An 18,007-nucleotide genomic window follows, 5' to 3' on the forward strand; every position below is an offset into this window, starting at 1 on the left:
TTGCAACTCAAGCGCGTTCCATCAATCAAAACGAACGAGACTAGCGAAGAAGAGTCCTCTGACAAGCTCCCTCGACGTCCAAAATCTCCTTCGGAGCATGCGATGTCAAGACCATGGGTCCTTCGGGGAGGACGAGCACTTCGTCCTGTTTCGTCGAAAGCCAAACGCAGACAGAGGATCAGCCCAACCGACTCGACCCAAAGCGGAGGAGAAACCACGAGAGGCGAGGAGAAGCGGAAACGATAACGCACCTCTATCCGAATCCCCATTCCATGGAAATGCTTAGGGAACCTAGAGTCGTAAGGGACGTAGACTCTGCGAAGGACGAAAGAAACCGATGCGTTGAAAAAGCAAGGAAGGGAGGTCAACTTCGAGGCCCAGGACGAAAGGACGGAACGAGACGGAGGAGCGACGAACCCTGGTTCGATGGTGAGGATTTGACCTTGGACGAGGCTGTTGAGACCGGATCAAGGAGATAAGGGTTAGCTCAGATGCAAGGAGGGAATCAGCAGGAGACGAAGCGAAGAAAGAAAGGAGGAAGGAAGGGAGAAAGAAGGGACGAGGAAACGCACGCAGAATCCTTCGACGTGAGAGGCGTATCGTGCAAGTCCATTCCTACGTAGTGGGAAAGCCCATGGGGGTACTAGAAGGTTCGAAGAACGAATGGGAAAGGAAACTCAGTCAGTAAAAGTCGAAGGAAGGAGAGAAGAGAAAGACGACGGACCAAAGCGGAAACCTCAGCCTCGTTCAGATTGAACCCGATGTTGTTGAGTTCTTGCTTCATCAGGCTCACACCTATACATAGCAGAACCCGAAGCCCTCAGCGTCAGCGAGTGCTCGAACTGAGCGAACGAAAAGACGCGTCTCTCAATCAAACTCACTCCTGGAGTGCAGAGAGTTGGAGCTCCTCCCTCCTTCCATCGTACACATCTGTATACACAGCTTGTTGACCTCGAGCACAGCTTGATAGAGATCCTTTTGAGGCTCGGTGAAGGCTCCGGAGACGGGGAAGGTTCGAGTGCAGTCCGAGACGTAGGAGTTGAGCTCGCATCCTGTAGGACACGGAACGAGAACGAGGGATTCGAAGGTGAGCGAGGAGAAACAATGGAACGAAGTGAGTTGACTTGGACGGTGAAGGCGTACCAGCGTCGATAAGAACGAGCTGAGAAGAAGAAAGGGGGGATGCAAGTCAGGACGCGTCGAGGAAATGGAAGGTGACGAAAAGACAACGTACCTCTCCATCATTGAGCTTGCAGTTGTTTTCAGTGTAGTGAATAACGAGCGAGTTGGCTCCTGAAGCTACGACGGGGACGTAGGCTGGTCGTTCTGATCCCTCGAGAGCACAGATGTACTCGAAGTGAGCGACGAGATCGGCTTCCGACCGAGACGACGACGCGAAGCCCATCACCTGAGAGCCGAAGGAGACACAGGCGCAGATCAGAACCAAAGTTAGCAAACTGACGAGTAGCAGAAAGAAGAAGAGCTTTTGATCTACTCACCTCAGCGTGTCCCTTCCCAGTGATGTCCCCAGCCCGCTTCATGATCTTCCACTCCGCCTCGCTTTTGATCCCTCTCATCGTCTGCACCAACGGAGCCAAAGGACTGAGCTTTGTCGTCGGGATCTTTCCCACGAGAGCCTCCATCTCAGACGATGGGGAGGCTGGAAAGAGAGAGGAGAGGAACGTCTTTTTGGATTTGGGTGAGGGCGAAGCAAGGTCGATGTGGATGGCTGGTGCGTCGGGGATGAGGGTGGAGAGATGTGTGGAGAGGTGGGAGAGAGGGAAGGCCTGAAAGTGCGAGTGAAGGGAAGAAGGTGGTCAGTGCGATGAGAACGACGCGTGAGAGGGAGGAGAGACGAGACGGACCTCGTCGGCTTTGAAGAACTCGACGGCTCCTTCTTGACCCGTCTTTCCTCCGTCCCAGAGGTCTGAAGAGGCCGTCCGTGAGGGTACGAACATCGTCATCTTGTAGCCTCTTGAGCTCGAGTCCCGGACTGAAAACAGAAGCGAAGAGAAAGGTGAGCTTCGACGTGAGCTCGGTCGAACGCGAAGGAAGAAGAACGAACCCAGAACGAGAGCCGAATCGGGCTCGTTAAACCCTGTCAGGTACATGAAGTCGGTGGCTAACGAAGATGAAGAAGAAAGGAACAGGAAGGCGTGAATGTGTGAGCTTTCGAGCAGAAAAAGCCACGAGGGAGGAGGAGGAGGAGGAGCGAGCTCGAGCTCATCGAAACGTACCTTGACGAAACTTGTAGCTTTTTGACCGTGCAGAGAAGGAGAGCCACGAAAGTCAGCCTCTGAAACGACTGAACAGATCCGCATCTGCCTCTTGGTTGAGCTCACAAAATGTCTGCCAAAAAGCAAGACGAAGGAAAACCAACAACCCAATCAGCTCATCTGCCTCTCATCGCCCTCACCTCCTCCCCGCTTTCTCACCACCTTGCACTCACTCTGACTACTATAAACCACCTTCGCTCCCAGCGAAATCACCACCGCTCCCTGTTCCATCCTCTCCATCAACCTTCTTCTCCTCGTCTCAAACTCTGTGCTCTGCAAACCGGGCACGAGCTCTCCAGGTTGGAGGAGATGAGAATGCGTGAAAGGGAGAGGTTGACCGTGACGAGGAGGTTTGCAGACGGAAGGGTTGATGGGAGCGGGCGGATCCGAGATTAGATAAGATCGTTTCGAAGGGGTGATGATGAGATTTGGGGAAGAGGCTGGAAGGCGAGGAGGAGGGAAGGAAGGGGAGGGAAGGTCAGCTTGAAGGTCGGGAAAGGAAGGATATTCAGAGCGAAGGGTTGGGACGGACGGAGAGTGACGCGAGATCGAGAGGCGGAGAGACACTGTGATCGACAGAGAGAGGAAGAGGTGGTGCGGAGAGTTCGTTTCATATCTGGTTGCTGGCAGAGAGAGTGAGGGTTGGGAGGAGGGAGGTCAGGAGGAAGGTGAGCTTCCTCCACCTCTTTTTACCCGGGTTTCAAAGAGATTTCGTTTCAGAAGAGACATTTTTTCTGCTTCTGAATGGAAGGTAAGCACATACAGTCGAGTTTTAGTTTGACGATGACGCAAAAATGTGCCGTTGACGACCAGCCCAAATCGCCAAACACTCCTCGCGTTCTCGACCTCGACGCGTTTTGAAGCTCAACGTTCACCTCCTTCCCTCCTTCTTCTCCCAGCCATGTCCCTCTCGAACAACCTCTCCTCTCTCTCCCTCTCCGACCCTCCACCGCCACCTTCCTCCTCCCTGCCCTTAGAAGAACAAGCGTCCCTCCTCCGTCAACAAGCCAACGCTCTCTTCCTCACTTCCGGTCCTTCCTCTGCCATCCCCCTCTACACCTCCGCTCTCGCTCTCACTCCCAAATCAGCTCCTCTCCTCGCTAATCGTGCTCAAGCTCGTCTCAAGACGGGTGATTTTACGGGAGCTTACCAGGACGCAGTGGCAGCGCTGGACGACGGAGCGGAAGGGATGGATCCGAGCTTGAAGGTCAAGTGTGTCGTCCGGGCAGGAGAGGCTTGTGTGGGTGGCGAGATTTGGGATTTGGCTGTTATAGTGAGTGTGGGCTTCTACACCTTCTCGGGCGTGTCTTTCCAGAGAAGGAGCTCGGTTTTGGAGGGAGAACGTATCGAACCGAAACGAGACGAAGGAAGGAGACGCGAGCTCACCTCCTCCTCCCTTCCCCTCCTTTTTTCCCTTCTCCCTCGTTCTCGTTCTTCCCAGCACTTCGAAGAAGCCAAGAACCTCGACCCTACCTCCACTCGAATCGCCTCCCTTCGAACCCAAGCTCTCAACAAACTCTCTCGAACGGCATCGCGGCCAGATCTGAATCAAGCGCTGATGGTTCGGAGAACCGAATGGCTCAAATCCTGCTTTCCGGATCTGGACGAAGAGGATGTGGAGTGGGAGGATGAGAGTGGGTCGGAAGAGGATGACGAGGAGGAGGACGAAAATGAGGACGAGGGTGAGGAAGAGGAGGGAGAAGCGGAGGAGGACGCTGAAATGGTGAGCTCGACTCTTTCCTTTCTCCTTCCCTTGTCTGCGTTCGAGCTGACTCTTTCTCTCCTTTTTTGTTGCAATAGGACGACGGAGAAGCAACAGCACCGTAGGGTAGTCAATCGTTCATCATTATGTTGATCGTATAGCGTGTAAAAAAACGTGAGGTGTAAAAGGCAAGAACTCGTCGCGAAGGGTAGTCTATATCGTCCTCCTCCTCCCGTCTACCCGAATCTAAAGAACGACCTCGCCGTCGCCTTCGCAGTCTCCTTCTGAGCGACCCTCTGAGCCTGAGTAGCCATCTCTCCCGCTTTGGTTCCCATTCGTCCCAGTGTTTCACTCAAGCCGTCGAGCATGTTGCCCTACGACGACGAAACGAGAAACCAGAGTCAGCATCGACTCCCCCTCGAAAGAGTGGATTCCGAACAGCACTCACCCTCTCTTCAGCAGCTTCCTGCATCTCGGTGTACGCGTCCTTCCTGGCTCTTGCATCTGAGATGGGGATCCGAGCCTTCTTGGTCGGCGTGACTCGAGAGACGAGAGGAGGTCGTTCGACTGCTACGATGTGGGAGCGAGGAGGTGGGAAGATGGGTTTGGCTACGACGGGAGGTCGGTTGGGTCCAGCGACTACCGAGAACCGAACCGAAGAAAACGCGTCGAGTCAGTCAGCAAACGAGGGAAAGAAAGAAGAGAGCGACGCGGCTGAGAACCCACTGATCACGTCGACCTGGTTCCCGACGAGTGCTCCACCTCCCCACGTTCCCAACCACGAAGCCAAGATGGAGCTCTGCATAGGAAGAGGCTGGAAAGGGATGGGACGGTTGAGGGTCGTGAGGATGACGTTGGGAGGGAGGGCTTTTCGGTGGTCGAAGAGGGTGAGGGTGTGTAGAGGGGAGCCGGGCGAGAGTTGTTCGATGTAGTCGCCTGAAAAAAAGGAGAGCGTTGCTGGATATCAACCGAAGAAGAGGGAGAGACAGAGTGACGAACCTGAAGCGGTATCCATAGAAATCCTACCGAGAGGGTACTGGAGAGGAAGTCGGAGGACGAGGTCGAGAGCTCTGTTCGTTTCAAGGACGGGAGAGAGTTCAGTTCGATCTTAGAGACGATGGGAAAGGAGGAAGTCCGATACTCACGGAACGGAGTAGGCGTAAGCTGTTCCTGATTCTGCGAGAGCGATGATGACCTTGTTGGCTGGAGAAGACGCGACGGAAGGGAGAAAACGAAAGCGCTCGTCAGTTGGACTTTTCCTCTCGAACGACGAAGCAAAGGGACATAGAACTCACTGTGTCTGTTGACCATGAAGACAGCTCTCAGATCCTCATCAAGCTCGACCTTCCCGAGTCGTTCTCCGTTGATGTTTATTTGAGAACGAATCGTTCTTCGGCTCGAGGAGATCCAGATGGAGTGCGACTCCGTCGTCGTAGCAGGCCCTTGCTGAGATCGTTTGAGGACATCCGAGGCAACCATAGCAGCTGTAGGACGAGGCAAGGATAAGGAAACGCGTCAAAAAACGGAAGAAGACGCAACGAGAGCAAGATCAGGTCGAACTCGCCTTGAAGCCTCTCCGCGTTCGGGACGAGTTCCTCTCCCGTTCCCCAATCGATGATGAACGACGCCAGAGGGTTGATGAGCGAATCGTGAGAAAAGGTAACGGCTTTCTTGGCGACCTCCCATCCTGCGAGACCGTTGTTGAAGGTGTAGATCTTGGAGAGACCCTGTTGGTAGTTGACGAAGAGACGAAGCCCGACCGTCGGGTCTGCGAATAGAAAAGGAGAACGTCCAGGTCAGATGTTGGCCGAGCGCGTTGGTGTTGAAGACAAGAAGGGGTACGAACCGGTTCCGATGGCGCATATCGACCAAGTCAGGGACTCAGCAACACTCGCCTCTCCTCCCTTCGACTTCCCTCCGTCCTCGGCGAATCCTTCTCGAAGCATAACGTCCGGTCCTCGAAGATCCAGCACACAGAGACTCTTCTGAACGAACGAGACGGCGAGGAATCCTGAAGAGAAAGAGAGCAAACGTCAGAACGAACGACGAGATAAAAACAAAAAGGCGTCGGAGGAACGAGACTTACCAGCGTCCGAGACTGCACACGCTGCGACGCTCCCTCTCTTGACGTCCAGAAGGAACACAGGCTTGAACCCATCGATCTTCCACTTCGCAAGATGAGTGAGAGAAGTGATCTCCTCCGCTGGTCGATCGTCGTGCTGTTGAGTAAACTGGAATCGATCCTCCTCAGCCTCGTAGCCAGGTTTCGCCTCGCCGAACTTGTAATCTGCAAGAACGAACGAGAAGGCGTCAGTCGAGGGTCTAGAGGTAGGAAAAAAAGCGACGAGACGACTCACAGATGACCTGGCCGGTAACGAGGATGACAGCGAGCTCGAGGGTGTCGGAGGCGACGTGGACGCTTTGGATTTCGATCTGACTTGGGTTGGTTGCGAGGAGTTTGGCGACGGGGAGATGGGAGAGGGATTCGTCTCGAAGAAGTTCACGGATGTCTACGGTGAGGTGAGGGAGGGGAGCTGGGTATTCGAATCGGAGTCCAGTGGGAGGAAGGACGAGGAGATGCGGGCTCTGGAGAGCGAAGAAGAGAAGGAAGGTCGAGTGAGCGCTGGGGATTACGAAGGCACGAGTGAAGTTTGAGCTTACGAAGTCGTAGAACTGAACGGATCCTCCAACATGCCAAGTGACGAGAAGACGGTGATGTTCGAGCTGCCGAGATGGAAGAGGGATGAAGAGAGTAGGTCAGCTTCGAGCCTCGTCACAACGCGACCGAGCTCAAACGCGTACCTTCACCGACCGAAGGTCTGGAGCTCCGTGAGTTTCGAGATCTGAAGAAACGGCAAAGATCATCAGCTTTCGCACCTTCGAGAAAGACAAAGGAACAGCAAAACTCACCAGGATAAGCAGCTCCTCCTCTCAAAGGTAACCTCGGCACCTTCTCCTCTCCCTGCTCTATACTCCAATAAATCGCCCTCCTGAAGCTATCCATCGGCGGCGTAACGATCTCACACCCTAGCACTGCATCTCCTCCAGCCCAGAACGGCAACCGATACGATCCAAAGCCGTCTCGTCCCATGTGAGGTTGATTCATCGACGAGGGAAGAGGACTTGTCGGCGAGGGAGCGAAAGCGAACGACCAAGGGGAGGCTGGGGATTTGGGCGTTCCCGTAGGTGCGAGGGAGGATCGAGCGAAGGGAGTTGCTGACATGGGGACGAAAGCTTCCTCGTTTCCAGGCGACCGGAACTCCTTCCTTCCTGGGTCGGTAGGCGCCTCATCCGATCGAACGGGAGGGAAGGTGTGAGCTTTGACGGCTCGACTGGAAGTGGGACCGTTGACTCGAGGTAAGGATCGATCTGTTCCGAGGAGGGTGATGATGGCGATGGGATCGAAAGAGAGGGAGAAGTGAGGGTTGGTTCGAGGGAGGAGGAAGAAGTCTTCGCAAGGTGTCGTGGTCGGGTAGAGCGTCGATCCTGTGATTCCGAGCGAGTCCCTGAAGGCTGAGCGAACGGCAGAGGACATGGTGGATTGACCTCCTGGAGAGGTTGGTGGTTTGATATTGGCTGTTGGTGGTTTGAAGGTTGGGAACTGAAGGCAAGTGATTCCCGTCTGATCCGAAGCGAGGAGACCTCCGAGAACGATCATCACCGTTTCTCCTCTTTCTCCGTAATCTCGAGTCTCGACGGTGACTTCTTCGCCTGCTGCGTCCGTTCCCGAGGCTGCTATCAAAGCTTTGAGGGCTGGAGTGTCGGGGAAGGATGCCCACATGAGTTTGAAGATCTGAAGATCAAGCGGAAACGACGAGTCAGCGAAGCGATTTCGAGGAAACACTCGACGCGTCCCAAACTCACCGGTTCTCGACCCATGGGGTACGAAAGACCGTTACCATCTCCGGGGAGATTCATATCCTTACGAGGACCGAGAACACCAGACTCGAAGAGCTGAGGGAAGCAAACCGAGGAAGATAAGAGGTCAGCGACGGGGATGGAATTCGAAGCCGACGCGTCGAGACTCACGCTCTCAGCATCTGTGATATTGACGTCCTCGAGAGCAACTGTCCTGACCGACAGAGGCTTGTCGGAATCTTCCAGAGCCCAGACTGCGATACATCCATCGTCGTCTGCGAGAAAAGGAACGACGCGTCAGAAAGTCGGCGCCCGAGAAGGCAAAGAGAACGCTCGAACTCACATCCCACAGCGAAGACGAGTCCATCAGGTCTCCAACAGACGCAGGTAACACTTGGGGATCGCTCGGTGAAGAGATCCTAGGGAAAGGAACCGATCAGAGGTCAGTAAGTCGAGCGAGAGAGGAAGGAAGAAACGACGCGTCTGGCTCACCGAATCCATGTATGTTCCTCCACCGGGAGCTCCAGGAGGGATAATAAACTCGTAAGTTCGCTCCGTAGCAGAGTTCTGGATATTCCAAACGATTACTCCTCCTTCGTACCCGACAAGAACGAGATTGAGGTCTCTCGGACAGACTGCGATAGCGGTCGCCATCGGTCTGCAAGACGAGACATTGGAACGAGCGAGAGTCAGTATCTGTTCTCGAGTGTGTGCGAGATATCTCAAGGCTACTTACGGTCCGATAGATCGTCTCTTGACGTGCATCCCTGATCTCCTCAATCTCTCCTCGTGTAAACTCCAGACGTTAGGGATTCGATAGGGCGAGAGGTTGCACTTTCGAGCCAGATCTAGGAAGAGGGTTGTTCCGTCCTTGAGAGTGACGAGGAGCTTTAAAAGTATCAAACAGCGGTTAGCTTTGAAGAACGGGCAGGAGGGAACGAGAGAAGCTTGAGGAGACGAACGTGAGAGGTGGAAGGAGAAGGGAGGTCGATGGCCCTGAAATTGGACGACGACGACGACGAAGTTTCAGCTTTTCGAAAAACGTTAGGATGTCTAGATGAAGGATACTCACGTCACAGTTCCAAACAAGCTGTTTGTTGCGTCCTTGTGAGGTAACTTGGTGCGAGGATCGATGCACGAGAGATCCCAGACGTGAACAACGTTCCCTCCGTCTGTCGTTCCATCATCCGTTCCAAACCAAAGTATCAGCTTTCTCGCTCTCTCGCTGTACCTCAGCTATGTCCCCCGTAATCGAAATGGTGCCGCACCTATAGCGATGAGCCTCGAGAACCCAGGATGAAAGCAGATGAACTTGACGGGCATGGTTCCTCGGTTGAGGGGTTTCGGTGGGTTCTTGGAGACGTTGAGGACGAGCGAGACAGCTGGAGAGCCTAGAAGATGAATGGATCCGCACGAGGTACCTTAGAAAGCGATAAAACAACGTGGTGTGAGCTTGAGGAAGAAGGCTGAAGGGGGCGAGGCTGATCGAGGGATCCATCAAAGCTTGAGCTCAACCCATCCCTTCCTTTTGTTCCTTCGCCCGTCTGCCTTTCCCAATCCTGCAACCCCAAAAAGAACCCATCCCCCATCTCCCTCCCATGCTTCTACTTAGCCCAATAGAACGAAAAACGATCAAAAAGAGGACTCACCAGCAGCCAGCCATCCTCCGACAGGATCAACCCCGACAGCGGTGACCTCTCCCGCCAGTCCCAACTCTCCACTGAACACGGTCCCACATTTGTAGAAGGATGATTCTCCTAACGACTTGGTGAAATCCTTGTACGATGGAGGCTTCTTGGGCGTGGATTTGAACATCGTAGGGTTGAAGGAGGAAGATGGAGTTGGTGGAACGGGGAGGGAAGGTCGAGCTCGTGTTCGAAGATCTCCCAGCCCTGGCGTCTCCGGGCGATCTTTTGAGACCTTGAAGATTTTCAAGAGTCCATCGACTAGATAGGCGAAGGTGAAACTCTTTGGCGAATCCTTTTGGTGGTTACTTTCGATTTTTTTCAAGCAAGCGGATCCCGGCTTCAAACGAGAACGAAACGGTTGAGCTCCTCTCTTGTCCCCTTTCCTCCAAACCGCCTTGCCTTCCTCCCGACCGTCCTCACCTCTCTAATCTATCCCTTCGATTCTACTCCCTTCACCCACATCGCCTTCTCAACGGCCTTCAATGGGATCTCAAACTCTCCAGGATCCCTCGCCCGTCACATCCTCCATCGCGCTCGTCTTTCCTCTCGCATCAACCCAGCTCAGGTTCTGAAGTCCTCGACCACATTAAAACTATCGTGTCTGCATCTCTGTCTACCAAGTAGCTACTACGAAGCCCCTTACTCGTCCTCCGACTCCTTCTCATCCTCCGACGACTCCTCCGAAGACGACTCTGATTCTTCCTCCTCCTCCACCTTCGACGACGATCCTCCTGAAGTCTCTCCGACGACGGCGCTCTGTGAGAGAGTCGAACTCATCCTCGACGGGAGAGGCGAGAGCTTCCTTCCCGCCGTCGGGCTGCTGCTCCCGTCGTTGAGGCTGAGGCTTCGGCTGAAGAGGTTGGCCAGAGGATCCGTCGTCACCTCAGGTTGGAACGGTGTTGCTGGAACCGCGACGATTGGATCCTCGCTTCCAGACTTGGTTCGAGTTGGCGTCGAAACCGGCGACGACGACGCTCCTCCGACCTCCTTCACCTTCCGATACTCCCTCCTCAAGGCACACCATTCCGACCCAGGCTCCTTCCCAAACCCAAGTCGAACGACTCCCATCCTCTTTGCGAGCTCGAAGAAGTGAGCCGTATCCTTCGCTGCGACGTTGGCGAACGCGTCCGGGTTGGTCTCGTTCAGTTGAGCAGCGAGTCTGGCTCTCGAGGCGGCTGGGATTTTGGTAGGATCCGAAGGGGTTGGGAGGGAGTTGAGGAGGTTAATAAGGGGTTCGAAGAGATCGGCCGTGTGATCGTTGAAGGGTGGGATGGTCTTGTCGACCTCGTTCGAAGGATCCTTCCTGTAAGCGGGTCGAAGGGCGATCCACTCGGCTCGGCCGTCTCCAACGTTCACTCCTCCTCCCAGCTCGACGAGTCCTAGCTCCTGGGCTTTGGCGACGATGTTCTTCCATCCAAACTGAGCGACGAGATCGGGTTGTTTGGCAGAGAGGAGAGCGCTGGCGATGAAGCGGAGGGGAGGAGGATCGGACGGGAGGGAGGAGAGAAGGTCGATGAGCGGGGCGAAGATTTCGTGCTGGGGAAGATCTCGTTTGGGAGTGGATCCGAGGAGAGCAGTGATGAGATGTTTTCGAGGAGTTCCGGACGAAGAGGGGGAGGCGAGAGAGGAGGAGGTGGGGTCGAGAGGTCGAGGAGTTTTGAGGGTCTTGTCGACGCGTGCGAGCCTGAACGATCAAGAAGAGGGAGTCAGAGTTGGAGTTCGAGAGGAGGCTCAGTAATGAAAACTTACGAGATCCACTCCATTCCCAACTTGTCACCGCTTCCGACAGTAACAACTCCGCTAGCGACGGCGGTATCGACGTACTCTTTCCTGGAGATCGTCAGAGCGAAAGAGAGCCGAACCAGTCAGACGTTTGAGAGCATAGTTGTACTTGGAAAGCGGTCAAAGACTCACCAAGTGCTGACTCCAACCATTGTGAAGGCAGAAGCCGTGTGCTGGGTAACAAGCGGCGAGACGAACGACCTGAGAGGAGGAGGGAACGACGGCCTCGCCTCGAGGACCTCGACGAGAGGACGGAAGAAGGATCGAGGTTTGGGCGAGACGGTCGAAGACGACTTGCTGGGAGTGGTGGTGGCGTAGGATCCGTACGACTTCGAAGGAGTCTTCGCTGCTGGTGAGTTGAAGAAGGCTGGTTTCCCGACGAGAGCCTTGGTGGCTGGAGACATGGATTCCGGATCCGAGTTCGCTCGAGGTCGACGAGGGGTGTTGGCTGTCGCTTCGGGACCTGGGACGGACGACAGAGGGATTTTACTCCCACCTGCAGCTGCGAGAAGATCTTTCCCTGGAGAGGAAAAGTGGAAAGACTCGTCAGAAACGGAACGAAGGCAAGGGAAGAGAAGGAGAGGAAGAGCAGCGACGCACATTTCAAGACCTTGTTAGCAGCGGATTTCAGCTCTTCAGCTGCTCCAACCGGGTTCTCGACCAGGATGGTGTTGTACGTCCGGTTCCTGAGGTTGGAGAGGAGATACGAGAAGTCTGAGGAAAGAAGAAACAATCGAAAGGGAGATGAGTTTCTGACGGCGAGCGTCCGACCGTCGTGCGATCTCGCCTTTGTCTCCGGATCTGCGATCGAGGAAGAGATCAAAGTCAGGGATCATCCACTCTAAACTGAGAAGTCGCACTCGCACGGAAGGAAAAACGCACATGAGGACTATGGTAGAGGGAGCAGGGGTGTCGATGGCGTGAAGCAACATGTCCGCCCTGAAGAAGGAAGACGGAAGGGTGAGCGTAGGAGATCGAAGTAAATTTCGAAAGAGTACACTCACATGATGTGATGATCAGCGACACTGAGTAGGAGTGAGACGACAACGAAGGGAGGGAAAAAGAATGGACGAAAGGTCAGCTCGGAGCTAACGATCTCCTTCCGTCGAAGCTGGTCGATAGACTCACTCCTTCCTGCCCCATCTCCCACAATCTCTGACCTCTACGCCACATGCCTCCAGACCTGATCTCAGGTTGGCTGCAAAGACGGGTTGCGAGGCGACATCTGAAGGAGGAAATAAGGAAGGGAAGGGAAGGGAAGGGAAGGGAGTGAGCTTCGTCCTTTCCAATCAACCGATCTACAAGCACGTTCGCAAAGCAAACCTCACCTTGGTAGCATCTAATGAACACTATGGGGCCATAGGGTTGGAATACCGTTCGAAGATGCTTGATGAGAGCTGAAAGAGAAGGGAAGGGCAGGTTAGATCTCGAGCTCACTTTCTCTTCGTTTCCTCTCGAACCGATCGATCGACTGACCTGAAGGATTGGTAGTCAACGGAGGCGAGCAGTTCTCGAAATCCCAGAAGATCGCCACACTGTTGGATTCCTCAGCCTTGAAGGGACGGATGAGGAGCTCTCGTTCTCTGTCCCAGGCGGCTGAGAGCAGGGCTGACTTCTCCTTCTCCCATGCTAGCTCCTTCTCCAGTAGAGCTTCTCGAGTGATACCGACAGTAGCAGAGTCCAAGGTGCCTTCGAGGTCTTGTGCCATGCGAGAGGGGTGAGCGAGGGTGGGAGAAGAAAGTGGGGGGAGGGGGGAAGGTGGGTGGTGGTGAGAGGAAGAAGGAGGAGGGAGAAAGTGGCGATCTGAAAGCTCGGTTTCGACGCAGCCCAGTCGACGCGCCTTCTTTTCCTTCTTCCCGTCTTTCTTCATGATCAGAAGGAACTATCTAGATGTAAGAGAAAGTGAACTCACGGGACTGGGAAAGTCTAGAACTTGTCAATGGAGGAACCAAAGGGAAGATGGCTCTGACGACGTCGAGCTTGCTCTCAGCTTCGAGACTTCGGTGAAGCGCCTTTCCTCTCTCACCGACGAGGAAAGCTATAGAAGAAAAGAGTGAATAAGAGAGAACGTAAAAATAAAAAAAGAGAAGAGGTAACAAGTAAGAGAGGAGAAAGAAAAAGAGAAACGTGTAGCGGCGTGAGACGTAAAAAGAGGAGAGAAGGAAACGCGTGAGGGGGATGGTTTGAGAAGAACGACGAACACAAGAGAGGAAGGAAACGGCGACAAAACAAAGGTAGACACAAGAGTATCGTCTTGTAGACGAGCGAGAAATAGAAAATAAGAAGGGGATCCAAGAAAAGAAAAGACCAAGAAAGGAAGGAAGACGCGTCGCCTAGATATCCATATCCCCTCCCGACGACCCTCTTCTCGGCCTGCTCTCCTCTCCGCTCCCATTCGACCCACCACTCAACCCTCGAAAGAACCCTCGCCTCGTTCTTTCCTCTCCTCCAGATCCACCAGACCCAGATCCACCCTCCCTCGCCGTCGAAGGACTCAACGACGGTCCTGCCTCTCCTCCTCCACCTCCACCGAGGTTCAGTCTCGGAACGGCGAAGTTGAAAGCTCTAGCGAGAGCTCCTCCGGCTGGAGCGAGGATGGAAGATCGAGAGGTGGGAGAGGGATCGTTGGAAGGCAGAGGGGAGTGTCGACCGGATGGCGAAGGAGAGTCGCCTCGTCGTCGAAGGTTTGAGGTGGAAGGTCCAGCGTTGGAGGGACCAGCAGCGGAAGGGTTGGAAGGGTTGGACGGGTCGGGATTGGATCCTAACCATCCCCAGGAGGAGCGACGGGGTTCGACGACGGTTGGGATCGCCAACGGCGAGGGTCGAGGAGGAGGAGGAGGAGCGGGTTCTTCATCGACGTCCATCGGCTCGGCAGTCGCTCGTCCGATGGGCATCATAGGGTTTCTGAACTCCTGCCGCCTTCGGATATCAGGTTCGACGACGGGAGGAGGGACGCGTGGTCGAACAAGGGATCCTGGAGCTCTGTTGGCGAGAGCGTCTTGAACTTGTCGACGCAGAGCTGGATCGGTAGGTGCTCGAGGTTGAGCTGGAGGAGGGTTGTGATGATGATGATGGTGGTGGTGATGGGGAGGTTGAGGAAGACCGTCTGTGTCGGCCGGAGGAGGTGGAGGTGGAGGAGCTGGACCGGCGGCTGGGTTGGGAGTTCCAGACGCGATTGAGGAGGGATTCGACGCATCGCCGTGCGAGCCTTCTCCTTCGCCTCGTTGACTGGAAAGGAAGGGAAAGGAAGAGAAAGAGAAAGAGTCAGTCAAAGTTCGAAAGACGAGGAAGAAGACGAGAATGAGAGAACCATACTCACGAGCACCAGAATCGATGTCCTTCCGACCAAGCCTTGCTCTGACAATCCTTCGAGCAGTACTTCGCCTTCCTACACCTCCTACACTTCGCAAACTGCCTCGGCAACGTCTCCCACTTCCCGCACGTCATGTTCGCACACTGCCTGATCCCTCCTCTCGACTCGTCCTTCCTGCAAGCGTTCCGCATGATCACTCCTGCCCAGTAGACGATCTCCTCTGGGAGTTGAGGGATGGTTGGATCCGTCGGGGAGGGCCTGAAGGTGAAACGTTCGACGAGAGAGAAGATGTTGGGAGTGGTAGAGAGTGCTGGTCGCATCGGGAGAGGAGGGTCGCCGGGTTGGACGTCGAGGTTGAGGTTGGGATGGAAGGGTTCTCGAGGACGATGGAAAGCTTGACGGACGTGAGGGTATTTGGAGAGGTAGGCGAGGAGTTGGAGGGAGAGGAGAATGTCGTCGTCTCGGTAGGTGGTTTCGCTGGGAGTCATGACGTTCCCTTCGAGCGAGAGGTCTCGAAGCGTTCGTTGAGTTGCTTGAGCGGTGGCGAGAGCGACGATGGCGGGAGGAGCGGCCATGAGGTTGGCTGGAGGGAAGAGTCCTCCTTGGATTCGTACCGTTGGTGGTGTAGGTGCTGGTCCTGCTGGAAGCTCTCCTCGTGCTGCTGCTGGAGTCGCACCGACTCCCACACCGCCGGGAGTCGCATCGAGAGGGAGGAAGGCTTGTCTCGGAGTAGCGTCGGCTGCTGTCCTGGGAGTCACGGCTCCTGGAGCTCCTGGTGGTGCTCCCATCTGTAGATCGACGTTTCCTTCGAGTTGGTCGAGGTGAGCCTCGATGTCCGTAGCGCTGTCCTCTCCTTCGACGATTCCGACCTCGATTCCCATCGACGGAGAGGTCTCGTTCTGCTGAGCTGGAGCCCTCTCCTCGTCTCCATCCTCTCCTCCATGATCTCCGTCAACCGTCTCGTCATCCTCTCCTCCTGTTGTTCCACTCTCGTTCCCACTGGCGGCTCGATCTCCTCGACGATTCCGACGACGAGCGGCGGCGAGATGAGGAGCTGGTCGACCGAGGAGCGTCCCGCTTCGTTCTCGAGCGTTCGTCCCCGTCGGAGTCCCCATGGGCGTCGAGACGTTGCTGGCTCCTGGAGAGCTGGTTCCGCTGATTTGACCGCTGCTGGAGACTTGCCTGAGAACTGGGCGAGCACGGGAGAGGGAGGACGGGTTGAGGTTGGAGGAGGACGCGACGGCGTTGGTGGATGAATCGACAGAGTTGTCGGTGCTGACGCTGGAGGTTCGAGTGGGAGAAGGTCGGCGAGGAGGAATAGAGATGGGGAGCTGAGAATCGGCGGTTCGGGGAGTAGGATCCGACGGACTGCTCGACGAAGCTCGCGTCGCCTGGATTTCCTCGATTCTCCTCCTTGCTCGGTCGGCCATCGAGGGGTCGAATTCTCCTCCTGTCGCCATCGCTTGTAGGGAAGCTGAAGCTAACTCTGCGAGTCGTCCGGTTTCGGTATCCGACATGGCGACGGCGATGTTTTGGAGGACGGAGAGAGCGTGGTCAACGTCCATCTCGTCGTCGTCTTCGTCTCGAACTTCGTTTCCAGTTCCGCTCTCTCCGTCGTTCATCTCTGCTTCCTCGTCTCCCGAGGTAGGTACGGATCCGGGAGCTAACGAGTAAGCTGTTGGACGAGGGGCGACGGCGACCGATGACGACGTCGAGGAGGAAGGTTCTGTCGAGACCGGATCCGACGAGGTGGGAGGTGGAACAGCCGAAGGTTGAGATGGAGCTGTGACGGTTTGAAGTTGAGTTCGAGTTGGTAGTGGTGTGGGAGTGGCTCGTGAAGGGATAATGGCGACCGGGGAAGGAGGAGGAGCGACGACGGAAGGAATGGCCTCGACTGTTGTCGAGGGAGGAGGAGGAGGAGCCCTGGCGTCGGGAACGGCGAGTGCTCTCCTCCTGGACGTGTGATCTCTCCTCGAGCCAGAGCTCGCACCTCCTGCCCCAGGCATCCCTGTCGATCCTGCTTCCGTACTCAGCCCTCTCGACCTCAACCAGACTTCCAAGACCTGAGCGACGACGTCGAGGACTCCCGCTTGAACGACCCTGGTCCTGATCTGCTCGCTTCCTCTGACTCCTACGTTTGAGACGCATTGGAAAGCGAGCGAGAACCTGTAAGCGATAGCTCTGTCCGCTGAGAGGAGACCTGTCGAGGCTGGGATGGCTGGGGAGATGGAGAGTCCGTAGATATCTGGTGGCGGCGGAGGTGGGCGAGGGATGGATGAGTTCCGGAGGATGTGAAGGAGACGTTCGAGACCTCCGTCGAGGGTGAGGATTTCTCGAATTCGAGGGGAGGTAGAAGTGAGGTAGGTGAGATGGGTGAGGGAGTTGAGTAAGGGGAGAGCTGAGGTGGTATCGAGGGCTTGATAAGGAGGGACAGGAGGGAAGGGAAAGGAGGGAAGGGAAAGGCACCAAAGAGAGGGATGAGAGTCAGCCACTGATGTGAACGAGTACGACGCAGGACGAAAGAAAGAATGTAGAGAGGTGCATTGGAGCAGGATCTCGTCGAGAAGATAAAGAAGGATTTCTTGAAGGAAGGATCCTGCTCCCTTGGAAGGGTTCCCAAGCGAGCTCGCATCTCTCGACGAACGACGCTCCTTCCCTTCCCCTCCTCCCTCGCTCCACCAGCCTTCCCTCGCCGTCTAGAGCATCGAGACGTAAGATTCTTGGACAGAGACTCGTCTGCAAGTCCACACAGTATCGCCGAGGATTTGATCAATCCTCCAGATACGAGAACTGAGCGGAAACGAGCACCCAAACAAGCTCGTCCGACCACAAACCAGACCCTTCCTCCCTCTCTCTCCACCTGTGCCTCCTGCTCTGAAAGAACTCACCTCTTCGATCATATAGAGACGACGTAATAACCACACTCGCCCTGTTGCTGGAAGGGAAGCAGTTGTTCGAGTCTCGCATGCTGGAGAGGAGGTTGGCGAAGAGGAGGAATCGAGGAGGAGGTGGGGGAGGGAGCGATGGAAGGCGAAGGGGCCGTCTCTTTGAAAGATGTTCCCGAGGCGGTGAAAGAGTCGAGGTCTTTGTAGGTCTCTCTTGAGAGGCTGGACGGGTTTCTGGTGTCGAGGGGAGGCGAAGAAGGATGAGAGGGGAAGGGCAGGAGGTGGTGGTGTTGGGTTGAAAGCGAGAGCTCGCCGTCGCTCGAAGGTCAAGGGGCCGACACTTGACCCTTCCCTTCGGCTTACTAAAATTATCATACTTCCCGAAAAGTAGATAAATGGAAAGATGGGGGTCCAAGAAATCTTCTGAGCTACCTTGAGTGTCTATTATATCTCTTGGGGCGCGTCAGATCGCTCGTGAAGTTGGTTGTCAAGTGAAGGAAGGA

At 55.3% G+C, this 18,007-nt stretch overlaps 5 protein-coding genes across 5 annotated transcripts; 1 reads left to right on the top strand and 4 right to left on the bottom strand.

The window, feature by feature from the left end:
* Nucleotides 1-12: 12 nt before the first annotated feature.
* BDY24DRAFT_377217 (aminopeptidase P family protein) lies at nt 13-3,197 on the bottom strand. The gene is made up of 16 exons (XM_076638756.1): nt 3,176-3,197; nt 2,809-3,027; nt 2,450-2,716; nt 2,343-2,349; nt 2,238-2,254; nt 2,066-2,122; nt 1,866-1,993; nt 1,500-1,787; nt 1,235-1,408; nt 1,144-1,162; nt 882-1,052; nt 725-795; nt 573-643; nt 418-453; nt 252-315; nt 13-145 (listed from the first exon to the last, which is right to left on the bottom strand). Exons 2-16 carry the CDS (start codon nt 2,888-2,890, stop codon nt 41-43), a joined length of 1,557 nt encoding a protein of 518 aa, XP_076500413.1. The 5' UTR covers nt 2,891-3,027; nt 3,176-3,197; the 3' UTR covers nt 13-40.
* BDY24DRAFT_164180 (uncharacterized protein) lies at nt 3,139-4,295 on the top strand. Its single transcript, XM_076636195.1, has 3 exons — nt 3,139-3,549; nt 3,718-3,999; nt 4,077-4,295. The coding sequence occupies exons 1-3, from the start codon at nt 3,178-3,180 to the stop codon at nt 4,101-4,103; spliced, it is 681 nt and encodes a 226-aa protein (XP_076500414.1). The 5' UTR covers nt 3,139-3,177; the 3' UTR covers nt 4,104-4,295.
* Nucleotides 4,079-9,893, bottom strand: BDY24DRAFT_164147 (lethal giant larvae like, C-terminal-domain-containing protein). Its single transcript, XM_076636193.1, has 22 exons — nt 9,486-9,893; nt 9,105-9,257; nt 8,909-9,008; nt 8,799-8,832; nt 8,573-8,724; nt 8,329-8,494; nt 8,180-8,255; nt 8,008-8,111; nt 7,843-7,932; nt 6,889-7,771; nt 6,781-6,821; nt 6,640-6,702; nt 6,336-6,564; nt 6,065-6,265; nt 5,825-5,989; nt 5,543-5,746; nt 5,274-5,462; nt 5,124-5,181; nt 4,978-5,048; nt 4,705-4,914; nt 4,427-4,617; nt 4,079-4,352 (listed from the first exon to the last, which is right to left on the bottom strand). Exons 1-22 carry the CDS (start codon nt 9,649-9,651, stop codon nt 4,215-4,217), a joined length of 3,684 nt encoding a protein of 1,227 aa, XP_076500415.1. The 5' UTR covers nt 9,652-9,893; the 3' UTR covers nt 4,079-4,214.
* Nucleotide 9,894: 1 nt separating this feature from the next.
* BDY24DRAFT_164149 (NYN domain-containing protein) lies at nt 9,895-13,154 on the bottom strand. Its single transcript, XM_076636194.1, has 10 exons — nt 12,783-13,154; nt 12,635-12,703; nt 12,435-12,531; nt 12,311-12,331; nt 12,189-12,245; nt 12,094-12,107; nt 11,907-12,020; nt 11,439-11,826; nt 11,274-11,354; nt 9,895-11,208 (listed from the first exon to the last, which is right to left on the bottom strand). Exons 1-10 carry the CDS (start codon nt 13,012-13,014, stop codon nt 10,164-10,166), a joined length of 2,118 nt encoding a protein of 705 aa, XP_076500416.1. The 5' UTR covers nt 13,015-13,154; the 3' UTR covers nt 9,895-10,163.
* A 193-nt stretch (nt 13,155-13,347) lies between these two features.
* On the bottom strand, nt 13,348-17,873 carry BDY24DRAFT_377228 (zinc finger MYND domain-containing protein). Its single transcript, XM_076638757.1, has 3 exons — nt 17,508-17,873; nt 14,626-17,035; nt 13,348-14,534 (listed from the first exon to the last, which is right to left on the bottom strand). Exons 1-3 carry the CDS (start codon nt 17,584-17,586, stop codon nt 13,640-13,642), a joined length of 3,384 nt encoding a protein of 1,127 aa, XP_076500417.1. The 5' UTR covers nt 17,587-17,873; the 3' UTR covers nt 13,348-13,639.
* Nucleotides 17,874-18,007: the final 134 nt, after the last annotated feature.

Source organism: Mrakia frigida (assembly GCF_051309035.1).
Source record: "Mrakia frigida strain ATCC 22029 unplaced genomic scaffold BDY24scaffold_3, whole genome shotgun sequence".
NCBI classification, from domain to species: Eukaryota; Fungi; Basidiomycota; class Tremellomycetes; order Cystofilobasidiales; family Mrakiaceae; genus Mrakia; species Mrakia frigida.